General features: G+C 40.3%; 1 protein-coding gene and 1 pseudogene across 1 annotated transcript in view; both read left to right on the forward strand.

The window, feature by feature from the left end:
- Positions 1-1,514: 1,514 nt before the first annotated feature.
- LOC149567351 (uncharacterized) lies at positions 1,515-3,651 on the forward strand (annotated as a pseudogene).
- Positions 3,652-4,662: 1,011 nt separating this feature from the next.
- The window catches only part of LOC149567352 (mitochondrial fission 1 protein A-like), a 45,194-nt gene continuing 34,833 nt past the window's right edge, over positions 4,663-15,023 (forward strand). Inside the window, exon 1 of the mRNA XM_089820530.1 lies at positions 4,663-4,943. Coding sequence (XP_089676656.1) covers positions 4,851-4,943 — 93 coding nt within the window. The 5' untranslated portion in view covers positions 4,663-4,850. The remainder of the gene's footprint in view (positions 4,944-15,023) is intronic.

The raw sequence follows: 15,023 nt of genomic DNA on the forward strand, positions 1-15,023 counted from the left end.
TAACTTGTTTCCAAGTCCCAGTCTTAGGATCAAATTCTTGAGGTTTAGGCTGAGGGACATGGATGACTAGGGCTTTACCAGAGTGTAGGGCTTTCAACCTTTGGTGATCTGCCTGAGAACTAGGAAAGCTACTTGGTGGCTTGGCAGGTGGAGGTTGTGGTAAAGCATTCAACTTATCAGTAACAATATCCTTAACAGACTGTATGCTACTATGGATGCCTTGTGCATCTGCAAGTTGTTGAGAGCATACCTGTGTAGTGGTCTGTTCTATGACTGATAACTTCTTAGCAATAGTCTGTGTCGTTGTGGTGATGCTTTGTGCTGTAGTGGCTATGTTATGTGACGTTGCAGACAAAGAAGACAGACGATTGGTGCTATCTGCCCACCACACTTCGCTGGAGGTGCGAAAACTCTGATAGTTAGACCTGAGACTATTGATGTCAGACTGCATTATGTCAGCAAACTGCGTAGAGAGGCGCGACTCAAGGGATTGCAAGGAAGCCATCACAGTATGAAAGTTAGCGTTGGTGCTGGCTTGAGCTTGCTGGGCGGCTAGTTCCATTTGAACAAGCTTTTGAAAGGCATTTTGTTGAACGAGCAAAGCTTTTTGCATACACAGATTAGCATAGTTTAGCATTTTGATTTGTGTTGGAGCGGCTGGTTGGCCAGAGGCGATGACATGCTGGGGCCAGCAAGGGATGCTATACTTGTCGTCGGCAGATTGCAGGATGAAGTCATGGAAAGTAGGGACTTCAGGGGATTGCAGTCGAGGCTGGTCGAAGGTAGTGTGTTGACTAGAGAGTATCATACGGATATAGCGGGGACGGATGAACAAGCAATTAGTACATTGCATTTCTCCATTATCCAACTCCATGAACTGAGGGTGTTCACATGGAGCAGCAAGAGGATTAGAGACGGCTGTTGGAGAATGCTTGGGAACTGGAACAGTTGGGTTGACAGGTACTATAGGTGGTATTCTCATTGGTGGCATAGAAGGTTGTCTGACTATATTGGGTACAAAAGAGGAACTCAAAGATGATTGACTTCTAGACAGAGGTTGTCTAGCAGGAGTAGAGGCTGAGGATGATGTTTGGGAAGAACCAAACGAAATACGGGCCTGATTGTAGTCTTCTTGTACATTGGTAATTGTAGTCATATTGCTAGGACCTTCTAACTGGCGTAAAGCCTTCATATCAATAATCCACTCTTTAGGAACTTGTATGTCTGTCAATTGCAGCATGCGAGGTGCAGTGATCTGCGCACCCTTCGCATCTGTCTGCCAGAGCAAAGAATATCTATTCTGGCTTTTATCTATTCTTGGATCTTTAACTATAGGAACAATAGTGTTAAACAGACGGCCATAGAGGGCAAACCATAAGGCATGTGTTCGTGAGCCCTTCTTCATATTCAAGTATTGTGTTCCAAACTGGAACATTAGCACTTTGTCTAGGTGGTCATCTAGCAGACTAATTGCAAAGTTAGGGATGACGTCAAATGCGGTGGCTCCTGCGGCCATGGGTGCAGAGATGCCTCCCATGAGCATATCGCAATACCTATTGTGTCTAACATCAAGCAAAGTCATCATGACTGTTGCTGGTATTCCTTTGCGATATAAAGGTTCTATACCGGCCATGATACTACCTATGTGTAAATACTTGTATCCATTTTTGGTCTTGGCTTGTTTAACAAGGTTCTGTATATCTTTACTAGATAAAAGATTAATAAAGCTATGTGGCTGATCATTCTTAACTACTACTTGCAACTCTATCAATTTACATATGGTTTTAGACTTATAAGCTAACAAACCCAAATCACTGTAAATCTCATTCCATTTTTTTACTGGTAACTTAAATCTATCTGTAGGCATGGAGTATGCCTCAGACGTTGATGCTTCTTCATCCATATTGATATCTTGAATAGAATCAAAAACTGAACTTGGAGGAAACTCTGTAGTTAAGCGCACTCAGGCTAGAGTAGTACTGGGATGGGTGACCTCCCGGGAAGTCCCGGTGCTTCACCCCTGTGAGCATCACCTAGATCCAATGAGTGCTAAGTGTTCCATTTATTCTCATGAGAGATGGATTCATGTTGAATCACTACTCATGAAATATGGGTCATCGAGTTTGACTCAAAATCACACAGTTAAATCTTGATATTCATATCACAATTTGACTAGCTATGGAAATTATCTCCTACTTATCAATTGATGAGCTTAAGAGGCTTTCTAATGAATGGTTCATAAGGCGCAACACTTGGTTGCAAGCTTTGGGTTTAACTATGGAGGAAACTCTGTAGTTAAGCGCGCTCAGGCTGGAGTAGTACTGGGATGGGTGACCTCCCGGGAAGTCCCGGTGCTTCACCTCTGTGAGCATCACCTAGATCCAATGAGTGCTAAGTGTTCCATTTATTCTCATGAGAGATGGATTCATGTTGAATCACTACTCATGAAATATGGGTCATCGAGTTTGACTCAAAATCACACAGTTAAATCCTGATATTCATATCACAATTTGACTAGCTGTGGAAATTATCTACTACTTATCAATTGATGAGCTTAAGGGGCTTTCTAATGAATGGTTCATAAGGCGCAACACTTGGTTGCAAGCTTTGGGTTTAACTATGGAGGAAACTCTGTAGTTAAGCGCGCTCAGGCTGGAGTAGTACTGGGATGGGTGACCTCCCGGGAAGTCCCGGTGCTTCACCCCTATGAGCATCACCTAGATCCAATGAGTGCTAAGTGTTCCATTTATTCTCATGAGAGATGGATTCATGTTGAATCACTACTCATGAAATATGGGTCATCGAGTTTGACTCAAAATCACACAGTTAAATCCTGATATTCATATCACAATCTAGACCAGTTTCAATCTGAATTTCAATAGAAATAGCAATACCGACAAAATCAAGACTCGTATGAATGCCAAGGAAACCTACAACAGTTATGATGCTCCTAATAGTCCACTTCTGTAGTAGAAGTCAACCGTTTGGTACTCAGTAATAAAAAAAGATTAAAGCTAAATAATTCCTCAGATTGAGACTTCTATTCATTCCCAAGATTTGTTACTCATGTTGATATGCTTTCATCTCCACTCTCACATATCTATATAGGGGAAGAATTCCTCCTGGCACAGAAGTCTTAGACCTGATGAGCTCTTGGGTAAGCCATCTTCTAGTTGAAATTCAATACAAGAGAGTAGTTGGTCACGATCTTAATCCCCAAGAGCTTGCAAGGAACCCTAGGCTTGATTATTTTTTCGTGAAAGACCTAAATGAAGATCAAACCTTAGAGGTCAATGATTGTAGCTTCGATGTTGTTCTGTGCATAGTTAGTGTTCAATACCTTTACTAGCCAGAGAAAGTGTTAGCAGAGATTTATCAGATCCTTAGACCTGGTGGGTTGTGTATTGTGAGCTTTAGCAATAGAATGTTTTATGAGAAAGCAATCAGTGCATGGATAGAGGGTACAGATTATAGTGGAGTTCAGCTTGTTGTGCAGTATTTTCAGTGCACCATAGGCTTCACACAGCAAGAGGTGGTGAAAAAATCACTTGGATTAGAGGCAAAGTATTCATTTGGTTAGGGCTATTAGGGATAAAGGCTAATGACCCATTCAATGTAGTTATTGCTTATAGAAATTTCAAACTTGTCTAAGTTTGTAGAAATGTGGGAATGGAAGAGGGGATGCCCTATTAACAGAGGATTTCTCCTATTACACAAAAATGGGTCTGCTGAGCACTTAACTATGATGGAAGATCACAGAGAGGAATGTGTGGTTGAAAAAAGCATAAACTCAATAAGTTTTCCTAGGTTCTATATTTTGGGTTCTAGTTTGCCCTTGTTGAGAATCCATCCCTGTTTTATCATATCCACTTTACTTAGAGTGCTACTATAGAATGGAGTGAATTAGGGTCTTATGAGAAGATTTTACTGCTTTGTATCAAAGCCAAAATTAGTTTGATGTTGTTATGAGATACCAGAAATACTCAAATAAAATCCAGAAATACCCAAATAAAATCCACAAATACCCAAATCAGTATCCAAAAATACCCAAATAAAATCCAAAGTCATGTGACTTAAACAAATACCTGAGAATGGATCACAGAAGATACGCTTTGTCCCATAGCTCCAGTATACTTCCCCTCCCAGCTTCTAACGATGACAGACGCAGACGATCGAGGTTTATAACAAGCAGACAAGCAAAAACCTAGCAAATTCAGAAAGCTCCGCCATCTGCAAGTAGATCCAGTTTCGTATTTAATCCAACCATTGAACGTTGCATCCATCGAAGAAACTTAATGCCGCATTGAATACTAATTATTAAGAGAAAAAATATTGAAGCATCCAAAGCCAGACAACTGTCCTATCAGATAGTAATAAAAGCTTTACAGTTGGCCACTGCTCGTTTTTTAGTCCCTATTTTTAATTTAGAAAACTAATTAAACTATTGGCAAAAAACAACCGACCAATAAGAAAAATACATAAATTTCCATAAATTTCAAAATTCAAGATCTTAAATATTATGAACCTAAGATATATTAATAATTTGGAAGTTTCAAAGCACATTTAATTGTTTATAATTCAAGTGAAAACAATAGTCGCCGCCTTTTAAAAGGCAGACTAATAATCAAGTAATCTGGTAAAAGACTTCCCATCTAAAACTTGAACTCGTAATAAGAAAGACCGAAGTGAAGAAACGTTAGGATATACCTCTCTTTAGCTTTCACTTTCATTTTTTTTGATTTAAAATATACAGTTTTTGTGGGGAAGCCATGAATGTTTTTCGCAGCTCTATGAAGATGCAAGATCTTTGGTGAAATATTATTCTGGAAAGCAACTCAGCAGAACATAACATGTCTAATAAGATGCGTAATTTTTTCGATTCCATGACTTCCTTCTTTGGTGCTGGGGACGATCTTCCTTGGACAGATGCTCATATCATATCAGTAATCTAATTTCTCCCTTCAATTTCTATGATTCGGGTTTTCAATTGACTTAGAAACATTCATGTTTGGATCTTTCCTTTTAATATTTCTCTGAACGGTGGGAATAATTTTCCAGCTCAATTCGGCTTAAAAAATGTATTTGTTCCTGGCAAATTAAATTTGTCAACTCAAATCGATTTCTAATGGAACTCCAAGCCAGGTTTTTTCTATGCTATCAAACAATCATTATCGAATCAAAATCTAGGTAGATTTTGGTTTCATGTTTAAACGCTAACTATGCTAAATCAACCAATTCTTGTATGATTATAACATCACAGCTGGGTTTGTATAGCATTAAGAAGGCTTGGACAAATAACGGGATTGGCTGGGTCTGAATACAATTCTGAAAAGCAGTGCGCCGAAAAGATTGATCTGAAGATCGAAGGCTGTTTATGCATTTACTCATAAGGACATTGTATATCTCGTTTTATTCTAAGCTAGTGGAATATTCAGCAAACCCTAAGTTCGTGTTATGGAGATCTCGAGTAAGTTTAAAAAGAACACATCTCTTACAATATCTATATGGCGCTTAGTGTAAACTGGGATTGCAATTGCTGCGCAGAGCATCCTCAGGTAGACATGCTTCCATGATTATATTATACGAATAACTACAGCTTAGCCCTGTTGTTTGAGATCTGAGGTTTTCCATGGAATGAAATCAAAATAGTGAGTTGACATACTCTTGTGGACCTTGAAGAAACACGTGACTTGTAATCGAAAAATATCGTGTATAAATTGGTCGAATTTAGCCAGCTTTTATGCAATCTGTAAGCATAATAATCGTGTCCGTTGACAACCTTGGAGCCTGACGCACACTTTTTGTGATGATATGATTGCTATTAACGCGTAAAGATTGCTAGGTCGTTGCACCACCATTAAAGGATTTTAAGGTCTCTATTTTTCACAAAGAATTATGTAGGAAGAAGTTAACAACCAAGTTTACCCGTCCAGTTTGGGTACAGCGGACAGGTTTGGGCAATTTCTTTGGGGGGTTGGGTTCGCTTTGGGTTTGTCCATACAAAAATATATACATATGTGTAGCGGTAATTAAGTTCAAAATACACTACTATACTAATAATTGAATAACATAGCAAAATACACTACAACTAAATAGTCAATATGCAGATATATATTAAATTTTAAATTCAAAAATAAGTCAAGAGTCAATAATCAGCCACCGTTGATCAAATACCATGTGGGTCATCAAAAATATCCTCCTCCTCCTCGATATGCTATGATAAATTAGAAGAACCACAAATAGTGCCACTCACGTTGGCACTAGCACTGGCACCATCATGCTTACTAGGTGGCTCATAGCCATCGTCAAATCCAAGTGCACCAATGTGAGAAATTGTACTCAGTATGGTCTAGCTTGATAACTTACTTCTTTTTAGGCATTTTCTATCAAGACAAAATTAGAGAGTTAAGAGTCAAAAATAAAATCAAAATATAAATAAAACTTAGAAGTTTTTTTTTTAATAGTAAAAACTCTCAGTTTTTTTTTGATGGCGGAGATTGTAGGTGTTGGTATGATTCTCCATGGAAGTAACACCAACTATGAGCATCAACCATATACTTGTTCCAATGAGCATCAAGATCACAATCATTTGTGCTTGTGAAACTCATAACTCATTCCTCATTGCATCTTGTATGTCAAGATCATAGAAGAGCTGCCTTGTACCCTTGAGGAACTTCAAGATCTGTATATTGGGCAACTCTTGTGCCACTACCACCAAAAAGGTGTTGAGAACTATAATATTTGGGATTTAATGCAAAGGCAAAATGATGCAATAGAGTGGTCATTTTGTTCCATCTCTCTACCATGATTTGGTGTTATTCTTGAAGAATTTTTCTTTAGGATATCGCTCTTGTGCATTTATGATGACATTCATCCTCTCAACCTTTGAGTTGATGCTATCATATACTTCACCTAAACAAAAGCCTATTCATGTCAATATAATGCATCATGCTCAATATAGTCTTAGTGAAACTGAGGAAATACTCAACACAATCCCACCAAATGTCATCTATATGATCATTTTCCTAATCTTTGAGGCCCTTGTAGTGCTATTACCTACATATGGTCCAATTAGTGCCGATTGCCATGTTAGATAATGCCTTATGAACCTTCAAAAGTCGACTCAAAACAATTATGTTGGAGGCGTAATCAGTCTATTTCAAATTCAAAATAAGAAAAAATAAAAACTAAACTAAAATAAAAAAGTTTACTAAAGTAAAACATATTTATTAATTTAATTTACCTATAGAAGCTCCATTCTCGAGGATTGTCTGAATATGCCTTGTGACATATGGCGGTTGGTGATGAACACTTAAATGTCTTTAGCATCAACATGCACCTATTTGATCCATTCATCTTTCTTGCCAATTTTTTGCAGCATTAGGTTGGGGGAGTAGACAACCCAAGGCATCTAAAAATTGTGTGAATAACACTTAACCAATAACCCAACAACTTTGTAGTTTGGAAATGTATGTTATTTAACTTGTACAACATTTCAAGGGGTAGGGCGTAATGGTGAATTTGAAATCCTTAGCGCGTGCGTAGTCTTAGCCCTCTTCCTTAATGAAGCCATCAATGGAGGGTAGTGTTGTTGCAGGTGGACCTGCTAGGGGTGAGCCTTTGACTGTGCGATCTAAGGATCATGATTTCCCTTCTAATGTGGAGGGGGTGTTTCTCCTCTGGTTGCTGGGTCTGAGGTGCTTCAACCAAGGGGGATTCTTTTTAGGCCCTCGTTATATCACTCTGCTGTTGATGAAGCAATCTTAAGAGAAGCTGTGACATGGAAAGAAGTTGTGGTGGGAGGTTTGGGGGTTTTGAATGGGCCCTCTTACGCCCTGTTTGTCAAAGGTGGGGGTTTGAGGGCTAGCAAAAAAACTCGTCTCTAATGCCTTTCTGACCTGTCAATCCATTGTAATTGATTTGGAGGAAAATACTATCTCAAAGATTGAGCGAAGGGCTGCCGCCCTTGAGGAGGACGCTGTTATTTGTCGTTTCAGGGGCTTTTGGCCCTCTCTTAAGGAGCTTCACGCTTGGATTGTAAAGCATTGGGAGTCATTTCTTTCTAGTAGTGTTCAGATCTTTCCTATGGTTAAGGGTTTCTTTGTTGCTAGATTTGATGCAATAGAGGATAGGAAAACCTTTCTATGTGACCATTTTTTCACATGGGAGAACTGTTATCCTGTGATGGTCAAACCTTGGCACAAAGACTTCAATCCTGTAGTTGAATCTTTTTGCAAAATACCTTTATGGGTACCTCTTCCTAATCTCCTTCTTCATCTATGGCATAAGTTTGTTCTTGAGGAAGTAGATGATGCTTTAGGTGAATTTTTAATGGACTCGGATTCATCTGATCTTTTACATTCTACCTATGCTCAGATTCTTGTGGATGTTGATGTGTCTAAAGGCCTACCAACACAGATGAAACTATGTAGTCTTATTGGATCCTGGATTCAGTCCTTCGACTATGAAGGTCTTCCGTTCAGGTGTAGGATTTACTTCAATTCTAGGCATGTTGCAGCAAAATGTGAGGCTAACAAGGTTAAATCTAAAAAACCGTCTGAATGGTGGAAGGGTGCTTTGTTGTAACATTATTCAAGAGGCAGTCTTTTGTGGTAGAAGAAGTTGCTGAGGCTATTGCTGATTGTCACGAAGGAGTGGTTGTCCCTTCTCCTGATCATGCTGGTATTCGCAGGAGGATGCTGGTGCTGCTGTCCTTCTTGTGGATGGTTGTGTGGACCCTGGATTTACTTCAGTTGCTGATGTTGATTGGATCAATGATGGTGCCTCTGCCTATATCTGTTTGGTGATTTCTAAGGGAAGATCTCAAGTTGATGGACCAGTCCTAAATTGTGGATCTGGTGTTGCTGATTCTAAAACTTTAGGCCCTATCATTAATGCTGATGGGGTTGTTGAAGCTATCAACTCTTTTGATTCGTCGACCTGGCATTTTGTGGCTGCCAAGATTGAGGAAGGATGTGTGATGTTCCTATCTTAGTATTTCCATCGATTGCTGAATGGCTATGGAAGGAGCAAGGGGAATAGTCGTACAGCCTGTTGGTAACCCATACAACAGATGGAATTCTGCCTGTACGGTAGGCTGAAGTGATTGTACGGTAAGTAGAAGATGGTGTACGGTCAGGGATGAAGCCGTACGGTAATGCAAGGGAGACAAGGTGAAGTCTGTACAGGATCCTCAAGAGGCCAAACGGTAGTGGGGACAACATTGAATGAAGTCGTACGGTATATGTGTAGAGGCTGTACGGTAAGTATATGGAGGCCGTATGGTTTGTTGGAAGGCAGTACGACTTAGCTTGGAGGTTGTACGATTGAGTAGTGGTAGTTGCACAGAGTGTCGTGAGAAACGGATGGGGTACAAAAGAAAGAATGATTTCAGATCTGCACTTTAAACTATTAATCTCAAATTTATTAGACAATGCCAAACAAGAATAGAGATTTGAACACAAACAACCTTCAATTAATAATTGCCAAAAGATGGTTTTCCACTTTGCTAGATCTGAGCAAAGTATTACATGCAACAGAATAGGGTAAGGGATGAATCCCACCAAAACCGCAGGAGCTAAATAGGGAAGGTCTTTTACTTCCGAAATGGCGAACAACAGAGAACTCCAACAGAAATTCGTAGGACAAAGAAAATAATCAAAATCACATACCTAGCAACTACCTACAAGCTGTGCTTAAATATCCATTGGGGAAAACCTTTTTGAGGATGTACAAAGATAGCCGATGGCAATACCAACTTACGGAAACAAAACAAAAATGGGTCTGAGATAAACTAAATCAAGCAACCCATTAACAATAGTTGGATTAATAATTTATTTTATGACGGGAACATTATAGTCCTCCCGTCCCAAATTTTGCTTGTCCTCAAGCAAATGCAATGCCGGATGCTGCAGAATGTGCTTGCCCTCCCACATTGCGTCGTCCAACGACAGGTGTCTCTAGTGTACCAAATATTTCTTCACCGTGCGGTTCCGCAGGGTCTTCTCACGTACTTTGATGATCTTGGTTGGTTCCAATATGAGCTTCCCTTCTTCATTAAGTAGTGGAAGGTTTGCTGCTACCGTGACGCTTTGTCCCACAACTTTCTTCAAGCAGGAAACATGGAAAACATTATGAATGCGACTCCCCTCCAGAAGTTCCAGCTCATAGGCGACTACACCGATGCATTGAACTACACAATAAGGGCCATAAAATTGTGGCTTCAATTTTTTTTCCCTTTTCCATCAATGAGGATTGTCGGTATGGCTAGAGCTTGAGATAGACCAAGTCTCCTACTTCGAAACTCCTCTCTATTCGGTGTCTGTCAGAGTACATCTTTTGTTGATTTTGTGCCCATTTCAAGTTTTCCTTCAAGCATCTTAGGATGTCCTATCCCTCTTGAAGCTAGTCCCTCACCCTTTGTGCGCGACTGTCACCTAGAACTGTGTCGATGAAGGAAAGGGGTTCGTACCTGTATAAAGCTTTGAATGGTGCCATCCCGATGGACATGTGGGACGTGGTAGTGTAACAATATTACTCTAGGTGTATCCATTTGATCCACGTCCGTTGTTGTGTCGAAACGTAGTTCTGAAGGTAACCTTTGAGCCACTTTTTCACAATCTTCATTTAGTACTTGGTGACAATTCTGTCCCTGCCAACCAAAACAGTTTCGTCCAGAAAATATTGATAAATCGTCCATCTCGATTACTAACAATGTTTCGGGGTAACTCATGTAGACGAATGACTTATCTGAAAAATAGATCGACTACTGTGCGGCTTGAAATTTTGAAGGGATGGTGAAGAAATGTGCGTACTTCATCAGTCTGTTAACCATTACGAAGATACAATCCTTTTCGTTCACCTTGGGAAGTCCAATAATGAAATTCATCGAGATGCTTTCCCACCTCTGCTCTGGAATAGGCAAAGGTTGCAGTAACCCGATAGGTAGAGTATGTTCAGATTTGTTTTGCTGGCAGACCGTACACTCTCTTACATACTACAATACGTCTCCTTTAAGACCTTTCCATGAAAATTTCTCCTTGAGACATCTGTAAGTTTTGAGGAAGCCTAGGTGTCCTGCCAAGGGTGAGTTGTGAATCTCCAAAATTTTTTGCTTCAACTTGGATTCCGACACTGAATATATCCTATTCTTATAGTAAATGATGTCATCCACCACTTTGTACCTATCATTCTGAGTGTTATCATCCATTAGCTCACAAGCAAATGCGTTTCTGGAATATTCCACCAACAAATGTGCTTTCCAGTCAGTGGAAATCTAGGTCAGTAAGCAGATGGTGGGTTTCCTAGATAAAGCATTTGCAACCACATTGTTCTTTCCTTTCACATATTTAATGTCAAAATCAAAAGCCTGAACTTTGCTTACCTATTTTCGTTGCCCCTCATTCAAGTTCCGTTGCTCCAGAAAAATATCTCAAACTATTATGATCCGTATGAACGACAGACTTGGCACCCAGTAGATATTGCCGGAACTTGGTCAGTGCGTGAATGATGACCAACATTACTTTGTCATAAATGGAGTATAAGTGCTTTGTTTGTGTAAGCTTTTGACTCATAGGCTATGGGGTTTCTATCTTGCATTAATACCGCGCCAATGCCCTCTCGGGATGTGTCGCACTCTAGAATGAAAGGTCGAGTAAAATCAGGTAAGGCGAGTGTGGGACAAGTGCTCATGGCTTCTTTTAATTTATCAAATGTGAGTTACGCCTTTTCATTCTAGTGAAAAGAGCCTTTTTTTGTCAGATTTGTTAATGGTGCATTGAGCTGAGAGAATCCTTTTACAAACCTCCAGTAATAATTGCATAGTCCAAAAAATCCTTGCAACTTCAAGAGTGATTTTGGGGGGGGGGTGGTAGTCAAGGATAGCCTAAATCTTCTCCTAATGAACTTGTATTCCATATTTGTTGACAACGTGCCCTAGGTACAATATTTCTGTCATACTGAATTCACACTTGGATCATTTGGCAAACAAAGATTGATCCTTCATGATCCTTAGGACTTCATCCAGATGCTTCAGGTGTTCTTCCCATATCTTGCTATAAATAAGGATATCATCTAAAAATACAAGTACTTACGTAGTTGTTTGTTGAAGATGCAATTCATGCACGACTGGAATGTAGTGGTGCATTTGTTAATTCGAATGGCATGACCAGGAACTCATAATGCCCGTAGTGACAACGAAAGCCATCTTCTCCACGTCTTCTTCCCTCATGCAGATTTGATGGTATCCGGAACGAAGATCAATTTTTGAAAAATAAACTGCACCATGTAATTCATCCAACAACTCATTGATCCTCAGAATAAGATATCTATTCTTTATTGTCTTTTTACTCAATGCACGATAATCCACACGCATGCGCATCGTTCCATCCTTTTTAACCAATACTGCTGATGACGCAAAAGGGCTAATTGGGATGGATCCATCATTTCTCAAGTAGTTCCCGAATTGTCTTTTCGATCTCATCTTTGAATTTCTTGGGATGGCGGTAGGGTGTGGTTATGACTAGCTTGGTGCCTGCTTCCAACTTGATAGTATGTTCAAACCCACGATGGGGAGGTATGCGAGGAGGAATGTCTATAAAAAATTTATCATGATCACTCAAGATATTTTGGAGATCATCATCTTGGTAGGTGTCGTCGGTAGAAATTGTGTCAGCCGACGGAGTGATTGTCGTCGGTGTTTCTGTAGCCGACGGGGTAATTGTCGTCAATGTTTCTGTATTTTGTAGCCGACGGGTAAATAGTTTGTAGCGGACATAATGTTTGTGGCCGACGGACTCTTTCGGGAAGGTTCGACAGATAGTATTTATATCCCGTCTGGGATCATTGTAATTCATCTTCTTATCTTATGAAGCATAATATAATGTTCTGGCATATGCGATTAATCTAAGGAATTTTGCTGTTTGTGTTCCATTGTCTGTATGCATTCATTTATTTTACTCGTACGATAAACAACAGGGTGTCTGTTGCCCTTTTATAGGTTTCGTGAGACAAAACAGTGTGCAGCCCAAGCAACGTCTTCACGCCGAAAAATTCCTCCATCTGATGTGCAGAAACTTCCTTCGTACCCTCATTTGCCATTCTGCGGAGAACAATCTTCTTTCCATCGACAACAAAAGTGAAGTCCATTCGTTTGAAGCTTTGAGTGTATTCATCAAGTGTCTCCATCCACTGTATGCCCAGAATAACCTCCATATCATCAAGGTCTACTATGAAGAAATCCTTGGTCACCGTGTCATTCGCCATTGTGATACTTAGCTGAGGAACAAGGTGTGTGTAGGGCAGGGGGGTCCCTCTGGCAACCTTGACTTGGAATCCTACGTGTGACTCGGTAGGTAGTTCTCTTCGTTTCACTAGGGATGAGTTTATGAAGTTGAGAGTGGCTCCGCTATCAAGCATCATTGTGCTCTTTGTCCTTGAAGGGTTTCTCGTACACGAAACACCGTACACCTCGGGCTCTTGGCCAAGGCGATAGTTCCTCTGCGCTGTATCAATGTTGCAATCCTCTTTGTACGGTTTAGACTAACCATTTTGGTGTCTTTGTGGGACTAGTTGCCCTCGGAGGGTGGATCTTCCTGTTCGTCCTCATCATCGGACACAACTTCAATGTAGTGAATTTTTCCTTTCTCGAGGCGTTCGTGCCCAGGTCCCATGGTCCCTTGCAGTTGAAACATAGTTTCTTCCTTTAGAGCTCTTGTTTGGTAGCTTCATCCAAAGACGGCTTCCTCGGCGAAGGTTAATTATCTTTGTCTCTTGGGAACACCTGTAGTTTGGAATGTGAGTAACCTCGAGAGGATGACGCCGATGATGAAGCCATACTTCGTGCCTTCTTAATGGCCTCCAACAGGGTGGTAGGATTGAACCCGTTTACCCAACCTTTTAGTGGTTGTATCAGTCTGTCCATGAAGAGCACTATCCGTCTTCTTTCAGAAATGTACGTGACCAAATTAGAGTTTCTGAAATTCTGCAATGTACTGGTCAACCGATCCAGTTTGCCTCAACTGTGCCAAATCTTTGTAATTGAGTTCTGGATCTTTACCATCAAATTGATCTATCAGTCTTTCAGTGAATTCCGCATAGGTATTTATTTGATCGTGCCCTAGTGTGATCGTACCGTGATGCCACCATTCATGCACTACTCCCTCTAGGTGTAAGGCTACAAATTTAATTGCTTCTTCTTCTAGCATGGGATTAAGTTGGAAGTAAGTATCCGCTTTCATTACCCACGCTTGTGTAGATATGGATCTAGATCCATCAAATGGTGATAGATTTACTTTACTCAACTTTTTCTTGAGATCATCATTAAAATATCCTTTGTTTCCGCCTCCCGAATATCTCATTCTTAGAATTGCGTAATCTTTGTAGGATATATCTTCCCCCAAATTCACATTCTTCTAGTCTTCTCTTAGCGTTTCTTGCATTTCTTTAAAGGTCGGCTGCTTCCCTCCGTGTGGTGCCTTCGTTAGTAGGGGAAAAGATGACATGGAAGGTCGAGAGCATGTTGGATGAGGGTTTGCTTTACCTGACACTGAGTCCACACTGTGACCATTTTGTTCATGGAATATTGTATTGTCTGCCAACTTCCCGAGTGTTTCTTCCATGAATTGTTGAGTATCATTGATTTGTGCCTGATTCCTCGCAAGTTCTCTTAGTAGTGCTACAAGATCGACAACTGTAGGTTCTGGTTCTACAGCCATTCTATCAACGGAATGGGTTCTTCTTCTCTTCCGGCTATAAGCTCTCATTCACTGTCCACAGGTTGGTAGGATCAAAGCTCTGATACTACTGTGATGTTCCTATCTTAGTATTTTTGTTGATTGTCGAATGGCTATGGAAGGAGTAAGGGGAATGGCTGTACAACCTGTTGGTAATCCATACAATAGATGGAATTTTGTCCGTACGATAAGCTGGAGTGACTGTATGGTAAGTAGAAGATGGTGTATGTTCGGGGATGAAGCTATATGGTAATGTAGGGAAGACAAGGTGAAGTCCGTATAGGATCCTTA

This window comes from Cupressus sempervirens, chromosome 3 (assembly GCF_028749045.1).
Source record: "Cupressus sempervirens isolate cs-2001-9-10 chromosome 3, ASM2874904v1, whole genome shotgun sequence".
Lineage (NCBI taxonomy): Eukaryota > Viridiplantae > Streptophyta > Pinopsida > Cupressales > Cupressaceae > Cupressus > Cupressus sempervirens.